The sequence below is a fragment of the Lissotriton helveticus genome, chromosome 5_1 (genome assembly GCF_964261635.1).
Source record: "Lissotriton helveticus chromosome 5_1, aLisHel1.1, whole genome shotgun sequence".
Classification (NCBI taxonomy): Eukaryota; Metazoa; Chordata; class Amphibia; order Caudata; family Salamandridae; genus Lissotriton; species Lissotriton helveticus.
Window position 1 is genome coordinate 1,187,427,663 of NC_136065.1, and position 22,238 is coordinate 1,187,449,900.

Genomic DNA, 22,238 nt, shown 5'->3' on the forward strand with positions numbered 1-22,238 from the left:
GCTTCTTCGTGGCCCTCCCAGATCCCGAATCCTGGCGCCCGGCCTGGTGTACAAGTGCAGCAAACTTTGTTATTATGGCACAGTGAAGATGAACGAAAAACAAGAAAAGACTGTCAGGAAGACTTCTCAGATAAAAGTTGTTCACACCTGAGAGATTTGGCTGCTTTGTATGTGGTGTTTGTTGGCTCTGTGATCAAGGAGGCATTTATCGGCATCCTGCCTCTCTGTTTGGAGAGAGTGGCTTCTGGAATTGAGTGCACTGTTTTCCTGAAGGTAAAGGATTGACTTCCTAGACCAGACATTGATGAATATGCAATCACTATTAAGTTGAAGGCAAGTGAGAGTAGACTGTCCTCTGACCCCTTAATTCTGAAGTGAAGTCAACCTCAGTGACTCAGTCCAGCACTGAGCACACACCTGTTCTGCACACCCTAGTTCTCTGTTACAGGCAACTCTGGAGCTCATGGTTTGTAACTAAACATAATGGGAATGCCCTTTACAGTGTACTGTTGTACTCACGCAGTGCTTAATTTGAGCCGGCGGTTGCAGATGTGGGTCACCAGCACTTGTTTTTGGGGACTCGCACTTATTTCTCTGTGTCAGACATTTCCCGAGTACAAGAGAGGGGAAATGCATAGATAGGAAGGACGAACAAATAGAAAAAACAGAAAAACTGTCACAAAGGGAGAAAGTAGAGACCTGCAAGAGTGAGATCAAGGGGCTCTCAGAGAGTGTCTGGTAGTGGATTAAAGACAGCCTGCCTCGATATTCGGTGCGCCAACGTTTAAATGTGCCAGCTGCCTACTTCTAAGCAGAACTTTGGACACCAGCACGGTTTCTTTCACAAATTAAGGACTTACTCACACATCTCCACCCAAAGATGGCTAGAAGGTGTTGTGCGTCGTAGCCTGAACTCAGCTAGAGAAGATATAGCTACTCACAGTGTGGCTGTAAAAGGGATGCACAGCACTCTCACTAGTCCACACGCGTCCTACTTGCAATCCCCTCAGGTGCCTGACTTGCTCACCTTTGTATATATTTTTAGAACCCGTGCTTTACTGGTGTGCTCTAATACTTCAGCTATTTCCTTGTCGAGCTGCAGAGAGCGCTTTGCTCTTCTGAGTTATTTTCATGCATACGCTGACAGGGGCCTAGCAACGGCACCGGAATATCCTGGTTACCACAGACTCTGGGAGGAGGAGGTACACATATGTCGTCTTTTCTACTGGTCCCTGTTTTTCGTCTTTTACAGTAAGTGATTACAGCTGATGTTCACAGCGTGAAACACTAGTTATCTAAAGGGAACATGGCGGTCGTTGTCAAGGAAGCTGGGAACCGGAAGCTACTTAGCTCCTGCTCCAGCCAACAGGAGCAGCTTGTTTAAACAAAAGGTGCTGCAGGAACTACTTTTGTTTAACCACGGGAACTGTTGGAACAAAAGTAAACCAATGCTACTACAAACTCTTGTGTCACATCTCTATAAACTGTGTGAAAGCTCTCAAGAAAATACACTTCAGATAAAGAGCACATGTGCGAACAGTGAATCTGGGGGTCCCTAGCACCTTGGTCCCAGCTGTTAAGTGACTATAACTAGGCCCTGTTAACTAGCTATAACTAAGACTGGTATATCCGCATCAAGAACCACACCCACTCTAGTTAGGGACTAAGTGCAATCAACCACGAGGGTTGGTCGCACCTTTATTTATCGCCTCTGGTCTGAGCCCGGCCCAGAGGCTGTGAATAGACACAAAGTAAGCTTGTGGCCGGGTGGCTCAAAACATCCCTCATAACCTTTAATACTGGAAAACAAGACAAAATACAAAAACATCCTTTCAGCACACAAAGTCTTTCAGCCTTTGGCTAGGCCGAGGATTTTCTCTTAATAAATAGAGATGTCCTCTCCTGGCTGCTAAATCGTCCCCAACTCGAGGCACGCAGGGTGGCTGGCCACAGGAACGGCCATCATCCGACTCGAAATGTTAAGGCATCGTTCCGTCTTCTCCTTGACTGGGTCCTGCCTCTCAGACCTCCTCTTGCTCAAGTTCCTGGGAGGAACTGGTGCACCTTCACCCCTGCTGCAATCTGTCTGCATTGTGATCCTCTCGAACCATGATGCATTCCTAGATAACATCCGGTCGCCTCTTTTGACAGTGACCATGGTTCCTTTCACTTCCGATTCGTCGCAGGGCTCCCTCTCAAATGGTGTCCAGAATTTCCATATCGCATGCCTTTCTTTGATTATCACCCAGTCTCCTGGACTGATCTCTACCTCTCGAGCCCTCCGGTGCTGGTTGGCTCAGTCATTATTCTGCTGTCCCTTGGCCTGCGCCACCTCACCATCTACCACGCCCGGTGTCCACTGATCACACACTGGCACCAGGTCTCGCAGCGGCCTCTTCATCATCACATCACTTGGCGAGCACCCAGTGGTGCTGTGTGGCATTTTTCTATAGGCTCGCAGAAACTGATGGATACACCCTTCCAGCTCAACCCCTTGATCCACACCAACTCTCAGCGCTTTGTTTAATGTTCACATAAACCTTTAAACCTCCCCATTGGCCTGAGGCCACTGGGGGAGAGAGGGGGGTCACCCTCCCGTGTCTGATATTTAAATGGTGAAAGTATTCTCTGAACTCTTGGCCATGAAAAGGTGGACCATTATCTGTCCTGATCTCATCTGGGAGTCCTAACCTGGCAAAAGTTTTCTCCAGCACTGGCTTGACACACTCAAACGCCACTAATCGCACTATTTCCACAGCTGGAAATTTGGTGAGACTTTCAATCATTATGAGTGTCATTCTTCCTTTGGGAAAACTCCAGATATCCATGATTATGGCTGACCAGGGATGCATACTGGGAGCTTCAGTGATTATGGATCTGACTGGCGGCTCTTCACTCGTAATTAGGCAGGAATTACATCCTTTTACCAGCTCGTCGTTCATCTGGTCTACACTTGGAAACCACACCTTGGCCCTTAACCTTGCTTTGTTTTGGCGAGACCCTGATGACCAAGTTCTGCCGTTCTTCTTCACAAACTCTGAGGTATTACAATTTGGTGACTTCATAACACGAGGCCTTCCGCATTTTAACCGAGCTCATCCCTGCACTTCCAGAGGCTCGTTCTTGCCTCTCGTTCCTCATCAGTCAACCTCCCCATGCCATCTAGGATGTTCTTCCATTGGAGTTTGCACAGGGCTTCTTTGAATGCACCCAACAAGACATCTTCTTTGGTGGCTTCAGCTATTTCTGCCAGAGATAGCGCTCTAGGACACGCTAATTCCGGGATCAATATGAATCCTTCGGCCCCCTTACCCACCTCTTGCTGACACCTGGGGTCCACAGCCATGGGGTGATGTGACAGGTAGTCCGCTGGGTTATTGACTCCTGGACGGTAGACCACCTCTAAGTCATACTGCTGGAGCAGTACTATCCATCTTTCGATTCGTCGATGTCCATTCCTTGCTGTTCCACCGAACAGCAGTTCTAGTGTTTTGTGATCAGTGACCACGTGGAACTTGTGCCCACAGAGATAGATGTCGAAATGCCTCGCTTTCAATTTGGGCATATCTAATCTCAATTACTGATAGTGCCTTGCTTGCATACACTATTGGTACCCATTCTTTTTGAGTGTCTTGCTGAAGTAGTACCGCCCCTAGTCCTACAGGACCAGCATCCACTATCAACTCTGTGGGGCTCACTGGGCTGAATTATGCTACTGTGGCTCCTTCTAGTAGTGCCCCATTCACCACCTGGAATGGTCTTGCCACTGCACTGGCCACTGCCACTTGGTGTTCTTTCTTTTTTGTGAGAGCCATCAACGGCTCCAACAGTATATATATAATGTAAACTATGCATAATATTTGTCTGAAATTCTGCCCATATGCAACAAATTTATTCAAGCAGAATGTAAGCAGAATGTACTTTACAAAATGAACTGTAATGTTTGATAAATTATATAATTGAAAACAAAGAGGGAGGTTTAGTCTTTTAGTTGTGGTTGACACTGTAAAAGGACTAGGGTCCTGAAAGTTATTTAAGGACTAGCCAAACGCTTGGTCTCTATGGTCCTGTTGAAGGCAAGCACTGAAACGCGTGGACTGTCCCTTGTATGCACTGGTAAAATAAATAATATATTAAAAGAATCCCTGTAGTGCGCTCTGCTTCCTTGTCTTACTATGTTGCAGTAAATTTGCGCTGTGGAACAGATCTGAAGAAGACTATTTTTAAACATATACATATTATATACATATATACATACATATATCATTAAAGAAAAGCTCCCGAGCTTCAAAGATGCACTGCACAAAGGAACATTCAGCAGAATCATTTAATTACTGGAAGCGGTTTAACATGTCCCTGACGCGTTACAATGCTGCTTGTACCTTAATCATAGGGTATGCCAGTTGGAAAACCTGGAATGAACTGCCACATTTTATACCCTTCTAGCATGATTCGGTCTCCAGTGAGCGGCATGCCGGGAGTTGCAGTTCCGATTCTTTTCTTTCAGTGGGGCTCCTTTGTCTGCCAACTGTTGTTTAATTGCCAATTCTCGTTTTCTTCGTTTTTCACAGCCCTCCTATGATTAAGGTGCGAGCAGCACTGAAATGCGTCAGGGACGTGGATTAATCGGGTTTGTTAAACCTCTTCCAGTGATTAAATGATTCTGCTGAATGTTCCTTTCTGGAGTGCATCTTTGAAGCTCGGGATATATACACACATATTAGCAGAGTCTGTGGATTATTTTTTCCACCAAAGCTGCACTGAACCAATAACTGTTAAGATATTTGCTGAAATGCACAATTGGTTTAAAATCTTCTACCATTAGCATGGTTCTGAATTGCTTTCTTAATATGCGTGCCCTTTTTTACATGGCTCTCTGCTTTCCCCTTCATTGGTTGCGAATGGTGGCTTGGTTGTGTTTGAGTCGTAGATGGCAGCTATTCATTTTTAGGTTCATCCTTTGCATCAGTGGCGTCACTAGGGGGATGCGGAGGGTGCGGACCGCACCGGGTGACATCCCATCTGGGGTGACCCCAATCTAGTTCGTTTAGTAGTGCAAGCGCACGCCACCACGGTGCGCTGTGCGCACTTGCGCACCGCACCTGCTTACATACAAAAAATTAAAATACTGATGCTAGTGCTACTGTGTGCACTCACTGCAGCAGCACGTCGCCACGCACGCACGCACCAGATGCTTGTGATCATGCTGGTCACTGGTGCGATACGGATGCGCGGCAGTGGCGTACTCAGCAGTTTGTGGGTCCCAGGGCCGTCAATCTTAAGCCCTACCAATGACGGCCCTGGGACAGCCCCCGCACGCTGTACGTTCCTCACGGCGGTCACGCGCCCGGCAGGGAGGAGACCGACGGCAGCGCAGGGGAGTGCGTGCGTCGTAAAGAATTAATACCGACGACATCACACCACCATCTTCTGTTCATTGTCTCCCCTTCAATTTTGGGACTCACTGACTTCTTCTTGCTGGGTCCAGACTCTGAGGCAGTCGGTGAGAGAGAAATCATTTATTTATAAAATTAATATATATGAATCATGAACTAAGTTAAAAATGTGGCAGTGCAATGGCACACACATGAATCCGATTCAGTACAAACAATGCTTTTTTCTTCCTTCCTTGGGCAGCCACGATAGGCCTGGGGACTGTGATAATGGCATTTTGTTTGCTTTTTGATACTTGCACAAGTGCCACCATTGCCTACGTAACGTTTGTTCTTGTGCTTGAATGTCTACCATATATTGCAGTATTATACCTCTTCTAATTGTACTTTGTTTTCTCTCAAGCAGACTTCACTTTAAAATAGTTTATAGGGATTAGATACCTGGTGCAGAGATCTTGTGTACCCAACAAATTCCAAAGCATTGTAGCTGTAAGGGAACTTTGGTGGTGAATACACTTGCTGGCGAGATCTGTGTGCAGTCTAGTTACAGGCCGGCCTGACTCATACAAAGTATAAAGAGTTAATGTCCCAGCTGCAAAGTGAAGCATGCACTATGCAGGTCACAGATTTGTATTTTACGTAGGAATCTCAGCAAGTTACTGCTTTCATTGCAGACATTCTTGAGTGAGATAGGTCTCAGGTTACCATCCTTGTAATATACCTTAATGAATTATGAACCATCTTTAAGGAGTTGCATGCTAACTGCAAGGTATAAGTTTAGAAACAGTGCATTTTGCTCAGTATTTTATTATTCAAATTTTTCACAGAAGTGTTCCTTTAGTAATAAAGACGCATTAGTAACTGTTTTTATACACTGTTGTTAGTTTAATTACTCGTGTAGATAATGCATCTGGCATTCAGACAGTGGATGTGAAGCTCTTACATTCAGGGATTGGAAAATTCAAAACCTGCCTTCAGTCATAGTTTATCATTTAAGCACTTGTAACCTGCACACATGTCACTTTTCCTCCTGTAATGCACCGTTTGCAACCTCATGTATTTTGTTTGCTCACAATTGTCACTTTTGCCTCTTGTAACTTAACATTTGCTTTTGTAATTTGTTCACTTGTAATTTTCTCCTCATGTTTCATTACTGTTCCTATTGTGAAGCGCTCTGACGCCTTTGGGTAAAGTCTGCGCTATACAAAAACGCATAAATAAATAGAAGACCCTGTCCGGGCCCGCCCTTCCAGCCTCCTAGGCTAGTCCTGACCCGGGCGGTGCATTGTGCTTGCAGTTGCACACGGCCGGCTGCATGATTCATTGCTCAAAGCAGGGAGCAGGCCAGGCCTTTCCTTGAACTCGTCACTTCACTTGCAGGTGGTTCACTTCACAGTTAGTTCACATCATACGTATACTATGAAGTGAACTGCTTTGGCTGAAATATGCCTGCTTTGCAGGCCGGTCTTCATCCTGCTGCCTTATTGTCCATCCTGGCAGTGGCATGCGGTAAGTCGTGAGGGGGTGACACCATGAGTTACCCGCACCGGGTGACACCAACCCTAGTGACGCCACTGCTTTGCATTCTTTATTTTTGGGTCATTGATTACTCGAGCAGTGCTGATATGTTTCTGTATCATTACAGACGTCAGAGCAGCATAGCTTTGTCCAGACGCAAGAAAGCACGGAGTATAGGTCAAAACTAAACACTTGGTTGCTTAGATTGCCTTGCGCGGTGTGAACTGTGTTTTTTTATTTCAAATCTTCATACTTATCGGAGTCCCTTGTTTTTGTCCAGTGATTTTTATAAATTGACGAATATGGTTGCCCACTGGCAAAAGAATCAAAAGAGCCCGTCAGAAGAATGGAGGACCCCAATTAACAACAGCAATAGAACCCACATAGTTAAAAGTGAAATATAATATGTTTTAGCTGGAAGTAGCTCATATACAGCGCAGAAGTCACAGTGAACCCGCATATATTTTTTAGAGGGGACATCATTGTGTGTAGTTCCACTGCCCATACAATTATTAGTTTGCAGGAAAGGAGATGTGCGATTTAAAGGCTGGACCATATTCAGCTTTCTTTACATACTAAGACCTTGGTAACAGATTTAAAGTCCACATGGGTCAGGTATAGGTCATATCAGAGGAGTCAGGAGCTGCACATTAGCCTGTTGTGAATTAACACATTTTTAGGTCGAGCCTGCAGACAGGGGGCATGCCCTGTCGCTATGGCAACGATGTATTGTGTTCCACAAAAAAACACTCAGAAGGGGCTTTTAGTCCGCCCACACTCACCATTGGTTAGGAGCATAATCACTCTTTTGCTGCCTTATAATTCGTCTGAAGTCGTGGTACATCACTTCCTCTGGCTTGTGTGGATCACCGCTCAACTACCGATTGAATAAACTTAATTAGTGTCCCTCCTCTGCAAGTGCTGTTATTTAAGTACTATTTCTACTTTCTTTGTCACGCATTGTGGCACTACATTGGTCCTCAGCTGCGCAGGGCAGACTGCAGGCTTCGTGTGAAGCCGTAACGCTCACCGTACAAGTCTTACTCGGCCCTCACTGAATGAGCTAACTGACCAATGGGAGCATGACATTTATAATATAATTTGTGATAGCAGTGGCGGCTGATATTTAACAGCGCTGCAGTAAAGCACTAAAAGCAGGATTGGACAGGGCATGAGAGCCCCGGCACTGAAGAGGACTACTTGCACAGAGAATGTGCAGTTTGTGTACAGCAGAATGACGTCACATACAAATAGGCAAAAAATAATGAGTGAAGTGGGAAAACCATTGCCCCACACTGTATGATGTGATCGGTGAAAGCAAAGAGTGAATGATAACTGAAAAAAACAATGAACGAAGAGGGTTGACAAAAAGCCCCTATATATATGTATCACATATATATACATATTCCGTAAAAGAATAGTCTGGTATGATAGCTAAAGCTGTCTTAAAGGCTAGACATAAAACACTTAAATAAAAACACATACATATATACATACAAAGAAGAGCTTTGGGTATGCTCTCGTCATCTCTGGCATGTTTAACTGCAACTCACTTTTTGCTTCCATAGCATACCACATGGGGAAGTGGTCTGCTCACTTCAAACATTGGCTCTCTTATGCCTTAAGTGATTGCACTTTGCTTGATCATCTGTGCACATCCACCTAAAAAGAAGTGCACTTTATTGGCAGGATTGGTGGGCAAATAGTTAATTTCACCAATGCTTGTTTCTTTCCATTGTTCTTCATATTTAATTATTTTTATTAATCCGTGCATTTAAACTGCATCACCATCGTCCAGTAATTCAAAGCCAAACTGTAATTATAGGCATGGTTGATTAGGTCTAAGCGGCTTTCCCAAATTGTTTAATTTTGGTCACTTTTTGTACCTTCTTAGTTAATTTATTACCGCCATCTATGATGTTAGAAGAATACCAGTTTTGTATGGCTTGGTTTTTATGTTTTTAATGTTTTTAAATAATTGTTGTGATAACTCTGTATTGCTTTTAAAGATATTCTTTTATCGAAATAAAGCCAACTTGACTTGACTTGTAATTATACGGCTGCCCGGCCACTCAGGAGGGCAGCCCTCTAGTAGCAGAGGGCTTCCCCCGCCCCCACCCCTCTCTCTATTGCTCCTCCCCAGGGCAGGAGGAGTCCTGAAGGGAGCATGGGTCATGATGTCACGTCCGGTGCAACGGGCAGGGCGAGGGGTACTTAAGTCCCCCTCGCCATTTTACCTGTCTCTTTGCTGCGCCGGACGCATCTTGGTGGCCTCGGGATGACACACAATCTCCCTCCCTACCGCTCACCCTGTGTGTCGGCATGGGGGGTCAGCAAGAATGTATTAATGTTTATTTTTTCGTTGCAGGCAGAGTTACAGGGAGATCAGGAAGCAGATCGGTGCAGAGAGTGTACCTCAGTGCGGCACATAGGGGTGCCAGAGCCTAACACCAGGGGCCTCATGGGAGGTTCCTGGAACCCGTGTCGGCGCAGAGGGACCTGACATCTTTCCCTTCGCCTCTCACACCCATAGTCAAAAACCCGAACTTCGACCCAGGTTTCTAGGATCCAGTGTTTCTTATACGGAATCGGGCGAGCTGCAGGTCAGTAGACCATTTATTTGATACAGATGGCCCTCTTACCTTTGAGACCCTAAATGAGAATTTTGCATTCCCAGAGACGGAGTGATGGCATTACATGCAGATCCGTCTCTGGGTAATGCACACATCCGTACGCAACGGAGCAGAGCGGCATCTTACTCCTTTTGAATGTTGGCTTCTAGCCAAGACATCTCATAGGAGCATGATCTCAGAATTGTATCGACTGATAGGCCCTTCGACAGATCTCCAAGCTTAGAGGCTAACTCCAATGGCAGACGGAAATAGGTAGGGAACTAACAGTAAGAGAGTGGGGCAACCTTTACTACCGGGCACGCCACACAGCTCACAACATGGCTAGCATTGAAACCGCCACCAAAATCGCTACCTATTGGTACCATACCCCCAGACTGCCTAGCTATAATCCCTCCAAAACACCAGAGTGTTGGCGCCACTGTGGACAAATTGGTACTCTGCTGCACATTCTTTGGGACTGCCTGTAAGTACAGAAATATTGGGAGCAAGTACTCATCGATATAGATACACACTTCGACACGGAACTTCCCAGATTTCCTGCATACATTGTTTTAAGGCTACCCCACCCCCCACTTTCCCTCTTGAATTGAAGAGATGCAGACAGATCGGTCTGGCCTTGAGGGCAGCCTTACAGAACATCCTATCTGACTGGGACTCGGATATACTACCCACAGACTTAGTATATGGCATATCCTAGGAATGGAACAAATCTCCCTCTCACTGTCTAACCATAGCGCGTCTTTCTTAGAAATATGGGGGACATTCCTTGCCTTGTTGACATCAGCGTTCAGGAACCTTACTTGCCCCAAATACCTGCGGCTCCAGAGGCTGACCGAGACCCAAGGCCCCTCTTAACCTTCATGTGGAGATCACCAACCGTGGTGAATGGAGGTGCAGGATGGAGCGAGACCCTTCTCCTTTATCTCCTCTTTCCCCTTCCTTTCCTTTCCTTCTTTCCTTTTCAGGGCTCGGCCTACATCACCACTTCGTCAGAAGTGGGACGGAGCTCCGAGCCGTATTGTTAAGGGGCTCAGAATCGTGAAGTAAAAATTCCTCAGTGCGCGAGAATTTTTCGTGGTGTTGTGTGCCATCTGCATGGTCATTGGTCCTCTGACGGCTGTGTTTTTGTAAGTGTTCACGCAATAGGCCCTTGGAATTTTTCTCTATTCACTTCCTGCATTTTCCGTGCTAACACGCGCATGAGAATGCCATAAATTCCCAATTACCAGATGTCAGGGTCCGTTCGCGCATTCACGACTGTAGTTTTCTTGAGCTGTGTGTGCGCGCATGCTGTCTCCCCGTCCAGGAGAATGCCATAAATTCTCAATTAGCAGCTGTCAGAGGTGCCGGTAATTGAAGGCAGATGCTTGTTTTTCAATGCTGCTTTATTGCCGTCGCACGTATTTATATATTTATTAACATGCCGGTTCTTAGTAAAGTACATGTCCAAGGCTAAGAAAAGTAGGTTATTGCAGTGAACTATTTCAATAATGGCAAACCCTTGTTTTTCAATGCTGCTTTATTGCCGTCGCACGTATTTATATATTTATTAACATGCCGGTTCTTAGTAAAGTACATGTCCAAGGCTAAGAAAAGTAGGTTATTGCAGTGAACTATTTCAATAATGGCAAACCATTGGTTACAGGACATAAGGATTATTATAGTGTGAGTGCAGAGTGGTGAGTACAGAGTGGTGAGTGCAGAGTGGTGAGTGCAGAGTGGTGAGTGCAGAGTGGTGAGTGCAGAGTGGTGAGTGCAGAGTAGTGAGTGCAGAGTAGTGAGTACAGAGTGCAGAGAAGTGAGTGCTGAGTAGTGAGTGCAGAGTGCAGAGTAGTGAGTGCAGAGTGAGTTTCCAGAGTGCAGAGTAGTGAGTGCAGAGTTGTGAGTGCAGAGTAGTGAGTGCAGAGTAGTGAGTGCAGAGTGAGTTTCCAGAGTGCAGAGTAGTGAGTGCAGAGTAGTGAGTGCAGAGTAGTGAGTGCAGAGAAGTGAGTAGTGAGTGCAGAGCAGTGAGTAGTGAGTGCAGAGTAGTGAGTGCAGAGTAGTGAGTGCAGAGTAGTGAGTGTGCAGAGTAGTGAGTGTGCAGAGTAGTGAGTGTGCAGAGTAGTGAGTGTGCAGAGTAGTGAGTGTGCAGAGTAGTGAGTGTGCAGAGTGAGTGTGCAGAGTGAGTGTGCAGAGTGAGTGTGCAGAGTGAGTGTGCAGAGTGAGTGTGCAGAGTGTGAGTGCAGAGTGTGAGTGCAGAGTGTGAGTCCAGAGTAGTGAGTCCAGAGTAGTGAGTCCAGAGTAGTGAGTGCAGAGTAGTGAGTGCAGAGTAGTGAGTGCAGAGCAGTGAGCGTGCAGGGTGAGCAGTGTGTGAGCGTGCAGGGTGAACAGTGTGTGAGCGTGCCGGGTGAACAGTGTGTGAGCGTGCAGGGTGAACAGTGTGTGAGCGTGCCGGGTGAACAGTGTGTGAGCGTGCAGGGTGAACAGTGTGTGAGCGTGCAGGGTGAACAGTGTGCGAGTGTGCAGGGTGAACAATTCCAATCCAAACCACATAATTCTATTACACACCACATGCATACACTCCATAACACATGGCTAAAAGACATTGCCATTTACAATGCCATTAGCTCTAACTCAAATAAATCCGAGACCTATTGCATTTCCAATGCTTGTTATTTTTAGCAGTCACCAGGTCCTGGGGTGGAAGTGAGGGGAGGTTGATTGTTGACATTCTATAGCATGTGTCTCCCCGTTTGTAGGGTCTTACTTGTTGATGTAATAGAGCTTGGTGTCTTTCTCCTTTCTGTTTGTTAGTTACAAAACCAATAAAGAGATTTAAACCATAATGGACTGGTATGATTGGAGACAGACAGACAGACACACACACACACACACTCAAGCGTGCGTACACACCACACTCACCAACTATTTGTGACCCTGTCTGTCTGGCACATGCTCCCCTGGATCATAGGCCATTACCCGAAGCTGCTGGGACACTTAAAGAAGTAGCACATTACATTTTAATAATACATTTTAACAGCAATATAAATAGCGAAACGATAAAAAGATGATACTGATCACTTAAGTCGGTATACAACCTTTACAACGCAACTTTTACCACGACCTACCATTACCACGCAATTTTTACAACGCAGGATCCATTACAACGCATACCATTACAACGCATGTATTTACAACACAGGTACCTTTACAACGCATACCATTACAACGTAAGTATTGGTAAGTATATCATTTTATTAAAAATATTATAAGTTTGGGGTTTTGGGTAAAGGGGTATTTTTAGGGTTCAGGGTCAGTTTTCAGTTTTTGGGTAAAGGGGTATTTTTAGGGTTCAGGGTCAGTTTTGGGTTTTTGGGTAAAAGGGTATTTTTAGGGTTCAGGGTCAGTTTTTAGTTTTTAGGGTTCAGGGACAGTTTTCAGTTTTTGGGTAAAGGGGTATTTTTAGGGTATAGGGTCAGTTTTCAGTTTTTGGGTAAAAGGGTATTTTTAGGGTTCAGGGTCAGTTTTAAGTTTTTGGGTAAAGGGGTATTTTTAGGGTTCAGGGTCAGTTTTCAGTTTTTGGATAAAGGGGTATTTTTAGGGTTCAGGGTCAGTTTTCGGGGAAAGGGATATTTTTAGGGTTCAGGGTCAGTTTTGGGTTTTTGGGTAGAGGGGTATTTTTAGGGTTCAGGGTCAGTTTTTAGTTTTTGGGAAAAGGGGTATTTTTAGGGTTCAGGGTCAGTTTTGGGTTTTTGGGTAAAAGGGTACAGGGTAAAAATTAAATATAATTAAATATAAATTATAATGATTAAATTAAATTAAATTAATTAAATTAAATTAAATTACATTATATTAATTTTAATTAAATTACATTTTAAAAAATATAAAATTACATTAAATTAATTAAATTAAATTACATTATATTAATTTTAATTAAATTACATTTTAAAAAATATTATATACTTACCAATACTTACGTTGTAATTGTATGCGTTGTAAAAGTATCTGCGTTGTAAATACATGCGTGGTAATGGTATTCGTTGTAATGGATCCTGCGTTGTAAAAACTGCGTGGTAATGGTAGGCGTGGTAAAAGTATGCGTTGTAACGTCATACATCTCTTAAGTCAGCCTTGATGACCCGACACTCACCTCAGCTCTTTCAGACCACTGCACTCCAGAGGTTTTCCTTCCTTAGCAATGTTTCCATCTTATCACAAGCAGCTCCCTCTGCCTAACTTCCTCTCCGACTGAAAAGAAAACACCCTCCTCCTGAGCTCTGACTTCATGCAGATCCTTTTTCCACCTCACTAAGGACCAGATGTAGCAAGTCTTTTCGTGGACGCACACGTGCTGATTTGCAGAATCGGCACGTTTGTGACTGGAAAAAAGTATTTTGGTGGACACCAAACCCAGACCGCATTCGGTAGCACTTTACCGAATCATGCTACCAAATCACGATTTGGTTTGTGACCTAAATCCTGGTTGGTGGGGGCGTCCCTTCCAAATACTGAATCGGAATGGTATGTATTAATGTTTTGCGACCAAATTCTGGTTGCACAACATTAATTTACAGACCACAAATTATAGTAGTAAATGTATTGCCAAAAAGGAAGGGGGTCCCTTGAGGACCCGTTCCCTTTTGTGCATGTAAAACAAAGTTTGTTTACGAGGAGGCAGCGGTCCACATCGGTCTTCTTAAACAAACAAACAAAAGAAAAAGAAATAAATCTTTCTTTCAAAATGCATCCTGTTTTCCTTGAAGACAATGGATTATTTTAAAAATAAAAGACTGCTTTATTTAAAAGCAATCACAGACATGGTGGTCTGCTGACCTCAGCAGGCCACCATCCCCGTGATGGTGTTAATTCCAAGTAGTTTGCAAATTGCAACCTGCTTCATTATTATTCAGGAGGTAGGTCGATGTGTGAGCCGCTAGGAATCACTATTTTAAAAATAAAAGTTTCATACATTAGTAATTGTGATTTCCAAATTGTGTAATTGCAATTTGGAAATCTCAATTACTAATTTGCTACATATGGCTCTAAAACTATTCTCATAAGATTACATAGCAACCCCCTCTAATAACATCAGCAGACTAATATTCAAAGGTAACATGGACACCACAAAGCCAATCATTCCTCGAACACAAAAGAAACTTTTATAGGTCAATCACCTTAAGGCATGCAAACTATCAATCAGGGGCATAGCTTAGTCAGTGAGATTCAGGGGGTGTGAATTGGAAATGTTCCAACTAAAAAACAGTATGCTGAAGGTGGGAGGTTTGGGACACACTGTTCCCATGAGAAACTGGTTCAATACTAATGTGCATTAAGTGGCCCCCTAAGTTTCAGATTTTAAAAAAAAAATCATGTTAAAACATTTTTTGTCAAACAAGGATGACAAGAAAAAACAACAAAGGCATAGGAGACCCGACTCCAACTCTCAAGCCACAAATGTAATTATTTGAAGGGGGTCATACCCAAAGCACCCACCTGAAACTACACCCTTGCAAACAACATTCTCAAAATATTCACATCACATCCAATAGGCTATCGAATCTGCTCAGCATTTAAAATAGACTTTACCATACAGGGCCCACCTTTACCTTCAGTTTGCCATGCTAGGAGCTAAATAATTCCTTCCACACCGAGTGAGCACAGGTCCTTGGTCCATAAGGAGATGCCCAGTGTCCATGGGTACAACATCTCTGCTACTAAAACATGGCAAACTACGACCTACCGATTTATTGGAGCTGACCTACGGCAGAATGAATTTAAGAACCCGCTCCCTTAGCAGGATGAGCCTCATCGACAACCTCCTGAAAGCACTAACCTTGAAATACGAATATGACACTTTACAACGCACGCGTTACATCGCGTGACATTACAACACATTTTTTACATCGCAAAATCCGCTACAACGCATGTCGTTACAACGCATGTTTTTACAACGCATAATCCATTACAACACAATTACTATTCTAACTCCGACGGGGCGTTACTTTGGGGAATGCGATGTAATGGATTATGTGATGTAATGACATGCGTCGTAATGGATTTTGCGTTGTAAAACATTCGATGTAATCACGCGTTGTAACGCGTGCGCTGTAAACGATGTTTCCCTTGAAATGCATGCCCCACACTGTAGTTATTAACTGACAATGTATCACCTTCATTGGTATGTTTGTGTGAAGATACTTATATGCTAGTGAGCTTAATGATGGCAAGGTGCGTAAAAGTCACTCAATTATGCCATAATTTAGTTCTTGTAATATCATCTAGATTTAAGTAAAGCCACACCGGCATTTCCTCGGATCTGGGCCTAGTGTTCAGTGATGTAATTCCATATGAGGTACTGATAGGGCCCACAGTCATGTGATCTTATTTCGGCGATATCATTATGCTGATTGGTAGAGTGATAGCTGAGAAATTCAGCTTCTTTTTGGCCACACACACAGAACATTGGCAAGTAGGCTATATCCAGAATCCCTTTGGTTCCCCAAAAAATTGCCAATGCAATAATTGTGCCTTAGTGGCAGGCCCCTCTAGTCACTCGGGGCCTGATTCACTCTGGCGGAGGCCCAGCCATCGTGGTGGGGCAGTCTCCACTCTCATGGCGGAATCTCTGCCCTGAGAATTCTAATGGCGGAGATTCCGCCAGGAGGCCTCACTCCACCACAAGCGCTGAGGCACTTTTATTAATCAGGCCCCAAGTGTTTAAAGACAGCCTCAGTCAGCCTCTGGCAGCCAGGACAGACTGCGGTATATATCCTGGGAAGAAATGCGCACGGCCCTCTGCGGCGTCCTGCCAGTGGATCCATCCGTCACTGTCTGCCGGGGACCGCCGCGTGCTGCACTGTAGCTCTTACCTCATGATGTGGATGCATTCCGGTTCCTTGGAGAAGCTGTAGGCGTACCCGCTGGAGGTGGTGCCGAAGTCAATCGCAACCACCACTTGGAAGGACGGCTCGTCGTCCACCGCCGCATCCGGGTCTTTCTGTGAAAAACAGGAAAATAAAAGCCGCCTGTTAGCCTGAATATCCAACACGGTGTTAAAAGCAAGTGCGTGGGAGCTGGTGGCTGCTTTACTTCTTAATTCATTCTTCCTGAGAGACGCAACAAGTAAGCAACTCATGTCCAAATGAGGAGGCTCCACAGACCTACATATGTCAGAATATATAAGAAAAGGAGGACGGACCCTCGGGAAATATGGAGATTTCCAGTTTGGTCGTTGTTTATAAGTGGCAAACTCAGTTCCCCTCAGATTACATTCTCTGCATACACAGTGGAGCCGGCCGATTTCTAGGCCGCAGCAATACTACCTGAGCACCAGGGCAAAGGAGAGGTGCGTGGGTGTGCCGTGCACTTATTATTATAAGAGTGAATTCTTGTGTAGATCCGAGTACCTTTCTCAGAGACTTAAATGTACGCCCCAATTTATTTTTTCGCTGCAAACTCGAAATAGTTCCTCGTACGTGTTAGTTGGCGCTGAAAATGGAACGTGCTCTTTTGTGGTGAGTTAACCTTAAAACTGTTGTCCTCGCAGTTTTGAAACTGAAATGTTTTTGGGGCGGGTTAAAACTCCTGATTTCAACGTGAAAAACTAGAAGCATCAAACGTAGAGACTTTCCCCCAGATTCATCAAAGTTATGTTTTGCGAGTCCTTAATAGCGAATTTTAAGGATTCGCTATTAAAGACTCGCAAAACGGGATGCATGTAGGAATCGCAATGTTATTTGCGATTCCTACTGATTCCTTATTTGCTAATCGCAAATAAGGAATGGCTTATGAATGGGGAGTCATTCCTTATTTGCAATTAGCAATTAGCGAATCGCAAATGTGCCGCAATTTCAAGGGTGCCAGGGTGTCCAAAGGACTCCCTGTTGCACCCCTGAAATGGTAATGTTCACTGGTGTTGCGCACACACATGTCCCAAGGACATGTGTGTGCGTAATATACAACTTAGAAAAATGCACTAAAGTGCATATTTCTAAGTTTTTGCTATTTACCACGTAGTTTGACTACGCGTTAAATAGCGGCCCCAGATTGCGAATTCGCAATCTTGGAATGGTTCATGCATTGCATTTAAGGTATCGCAAATGCAATCGCAATTTGAGAACTCGCAATTATTTGCGAATTCTTAAATTGCAAGTGCATGAACCCTTGATGCATCTCAAATGCCATTTTTGCGGGCGCAAACGGCCGAATTTTGCGATTCGCACCGTTTGCGCTTGCAAAAATGCTTGATGCATCTACCTGTATGTGTAGTAAATGTAGGTGGACAATTAAAAAAAAGTCACGCAACGCAGCGCAGCCTTCACAAGGCTGCGCTGCTTGCGTGTGGGGGATGGAGCAGGAGAGCGCCATATCTTCAAAGACATGGCTCTCTCCTCCCTGTTCCCTTGCGCTGATTTCAGCTGCTCTGTGCAATGCACACACCTTAGCGTCACAGCACGAGGGTGTGTGCATGAGCGTAGCATAGGTTTTGTACAGGAAGGGTATCCGTCCTGTACAAAATACTATGCTAGGAACTATGCAAAGCTTTTCCCACTTTGCACACATGCTGCACAGTGCAGCACGGATGAAAAGTCAGAAAAACACGGAGAAATAAAAGCACTTCTCCTGTAAGCGCCTCCTTTGAAGAGGTGTTAACTTTTGGCAAAAAAAACATGGATTACAAATCTTTGTAAATATGGTTTTACGTCAAAAGGCATGTGCGGTAACATGGGAACGCCAAGGTACCATCCATGTAACGCTCCCTCGGTGCAAAGCAGTGCTTTGCGCTACTTAGAGCGCGCTTTCCAGCGTAAAGCAAGTTTTGCGCTGGAAAGAAAATAACAAAAAAAAACATTTCACTGGTTAGCGTCACTTCTGTGATGCTAAACCAGGGCAAAAGGGTTGAAAATGTCCCCCGTAGTGTTCACAAGAGTTACAGGAAGTTCATGAAAGAAAAGCAAGGCAACTTGGGCAAGAAGCTAATTTTCCTGGCATACGTAATGGACGAAAAATACGAAGCCCTACATTTTCTCACACTTCGCAACAATGCCGCAGGCTCCTTATGATTATGAATGGCTGTTGCGTCGGCCATTAGAGAAAGCCGCCATGAAATGATGGCAATTCAGTAGACAGTACGAGGACAGCCAATTACAGGGAAGTACCGCCGAACTGCTCACACAGCGATCGATTGGCCATGCTTGGTCCCAGAGGCACTGCTGCACGAGGCACTGTATGCAATGTATTGTACTGCTGCATGAGGGTCTAATGCACTTATTGCTCATATGGCCAAAAGAGCTGCCCTTTAGTGCAACATCATAAAGGAGCATTGGCAATGCCAACAGGTCTGGCTGATATATGAAAGTGTTTTTCTGTTACTGATGGGTTTAGGCACTCAACTATTCATGCATACTTATCATTGCATTCATATATCCATTTTTCCATCCTCTAACACATACTTGCATTTACCTTCGGACACAACTATAATACAGCAAACAATATATGCAAGATAAACTAAAATAATACAAATATAAAAACAGGAATATGCTTGCAATAACAGAACTAAAGAACTAAACATAGAAGCGGGTGTTCATCTTGCAGTTGTATTGTGCATAATCTGTTGTCGTTTTATGGCCCAGCATGGCTACCACGTATTGAACGGTCAAACAACGATAAAGTATAGACAGTTGCATTCCATAATGGTTGCCTGATTTAGAGGGGTGCATTGTGGGATGCAGAGCACTGTAGATGAAATGAGCAGCAAGCAAGTGGCTCATTAGCACTGCATGTGGAGCTAGAGGACCCTCTTAAAAAGCTAAAATCAAAAGAGGAAAATCAAACAAATGTAATGGGAGCTATCAAAGGTGTAATTTAAAACGAATTGACTACTCAACCAGTCCTAACACTGAAGTGCACTAATATTCAGGTGGATGTGCACATCTGGTCAAAAAATGCTGCATTAACAAGGCAAGAGATAAAAGACTGATGTAGACTGAACCATAACCCCATGTAGTATGCAGTCATGAATGGAAACAGAAAGTAAATTCCACTCAAACAGACCAATTACAGAAGAGGTCTCCTCTATGTATTTATCAGGATATATATTTATTGTATAAATAAGGATCTATGTAATATTACATTATTTTTTTATAACAAGATCGAGGCAGCAAGCTAAGCCTTTCTGGTCCTCCAAAGTAAAGAGACTTCAGTAAGGCTAATTACAGTGTAAATCCATCTGCCCCTAAGGTTTGTCAAAGGAGGTAACTAACATCACCATCTTTCCTTACAAAGGAAATCTGTGAGATTTCATGTAACAAAATACCTCCCTGCAGGCTTTAACACAGTGCAAAAACAATCCACAGACTGTCATATTTTGTTATGTGCGGAGACTCCACAGTCATAAAATTACTATTAGTAAAACTGAACTCCCAGTTTGTGAATACCAGAAAAAATATAAACTTTTACAAAAGTGCAAGTTTACCTTTGTGAATCAGACCCTTTGTGTATACTACAAATTGAAATATTGCCTAAAACATAAAGTTTAGGTAGCAATCCACTCTCAGTGATACTCATCTCATCACACTCGGAAGCAAACCCAGTGAATTTTAATCATGTGACCCCAAGGTTACACACAGATATTGCCATCAGGGAATCCTTCTGCCTATCTTATAGATGTATCACAGATACCCCACACACCCTATTTGCATTAGAGATTAAAGGGGTGCGGGGTCCCTCATTTAGAATTCATCCAATTTTCCTTCACACATACCGGATTATGATTTTTTGGGCTCTTTCAAATGAGCAACTTAACATTTTGCTAAACATATACACACCCAACTAAAACAAAAATTGTTGGCACCATTTCCATTCTGCAACACTGATTTCACACAATCCTGTAAACATGAGATTAACTTTTGCTCTTGAGTAGCCCACTTTTTCCTAGAGCTGAGATATGAATTTGCAGATAAAACGAATGAGCTGGAGACCAGGCAATAAAAGTAAAGCTGGAAGGAAAGCAAGCAAAATTAAAAGGGCCTAATAATAATAATAATCCGCATTTGTATAGCGCACAATCACCCGTTAGGGTCTCTAGGCGCTGGGGGCCGTCGGGAAGATTAAGCAAGCTATTGCCCAGAGTCGCATGGTGCTGGGCTAACCTGCCGCCGGAGCCGGGGATCGAACCCTGATCCCCAGATTCCAGCGTCCGTCGCCCTGGCCGCGGCGCCACAAAGGTATTTGTTTTAATAAACAGCTTTTTATTATGTATTACATTTATCAGTAAGATTCATGATGTGTGATTTCTATTCTTGAATTTATAAATATCCCTGAGTTATTAAAAGGGTAGAATTACACCTCTCTGCAGTTAAGGAGAAACATTAAGGGCCAGATTATGAGTCTGGTGGTCCAAAGACCACTAGATTTGTGGTGGCGTGGTAGTAGCAGTCCAGCCACCACCGTAACAACTGTCCTATTATGACTTGGGTGGTCGGACTGCTATGGGACCGCTGATGCTGCCAGAGAACCCCCGTTACCTGGTGGTGGCACAGCGGTCCATAGGCCGCAATATGCTTCGTGGGATTGATGCGATCCTGTCAATCATATTATGTGTTTCCTCTATGCCACGGTTTTACCGTGGCGGAGTGGAAACAAAGGGTGCCCTACCTCACGCCATGTGGATGCACACAGGGGGGCACAGCATGTGCCCTCCTGTGTGCATGCACACCAGCTCCTGCACAGCATGGACTAAACAGTCCATGCGGTGCAGGAACTGCTTTTAGCAGTCCCATTGCGGTGCCTATTTTTAGAGGGACCACAGTGGGAAAGCCACAAAAAAAAGACCGCCAGACAGGAGGGAAGTCCTAATCTTGCGGGCTGGCCGACCACGACTTTGGCGCAGCAGAACGTGGCAGTGACGTGCCGCCTGCTCCCGCTGCACATATGCCGTAAGTGGGCCAGAAGCGTTCATTTGATTACGGTTATAGGCTGTATTTCTATTTAGTCCTCATCATTTTGTTCATGAAAACATCACACTTGATGAACCATGACTGTGGATGACATTATATTAATAATTGACCAATAAGTAATAATATTGTTCTGCTGTTTACGTCTTACCCTGGGTATGCTGTTTTTCTAAGACGCGTAAATCCCTCTACCATCCTTGAGAAGGGTCAAGGTGTTGCCATATAAAAACAATAATTTTATAAACAGCGCATTCTTCTCAGTTCCAGTTTGCTCAAGTGCGCTGCTTAAAGCACATCATGAAATATTGGGTAAATGAGAGCTAACCCTCAAATGAGGAAAGTGGGACCTGACTGAGGTGGACAGAGTTTCTTTATTATTTAAAAAAGGAGCCCCACTTTCGCCCTATCAGGAGATACACTTGAAGGGTTACAATGATTTTGCCATAACACTACTGGCTATGGGGCAGTAGGTGCGACTTATTGTACCTTGTACCTCCTGCATTTGCATGGCTGTTCTTAAAGATTTCCAGGGAGCTGTAGAAGTGGTTACACCAGTCGATGGTATGATTTAAAGAGAGGGGTAGCATGCAATATTTGTCAGATGAGGGAGCAATTAGAACTCGGGGAGGGGTGTGTTTGATGGAGGAAGCGGCCGAGAAGCAAGAGAGATACTAAACACCTGCACTCTCATGAAGTACAGAATGAAAAATAAGTAGTTCCCTAAATGTAAGCTGTGGGAATAGGATTCAAGTTATTCAATC

General features: G+C 44.2%; 1 protein-coding gene across 1 annotated transcript in view; it reads right to left on the reverse strand.

The window, feature by feature from the left end:
- HSPA12A (heat shock protein family A (Hsp70) member 12A) overlaps positions 1 to 22,238 on the reverse strand; it is a 414,126-nt gene that overhangs the window by 235,823 nt on the left and 156,065 nt on the right. The window contains exon 3 of the mRNA XM_078643897.1: positions 16,393 to 16,520. Within this exon, the coding sequence (XP_078500023.1) occupies positions 16,393 to 16,520 (128 nt within the window). The remainder of the gene's footprint in view (positions 1 to 16,392; positions 16,521 to 22,238) is intronic.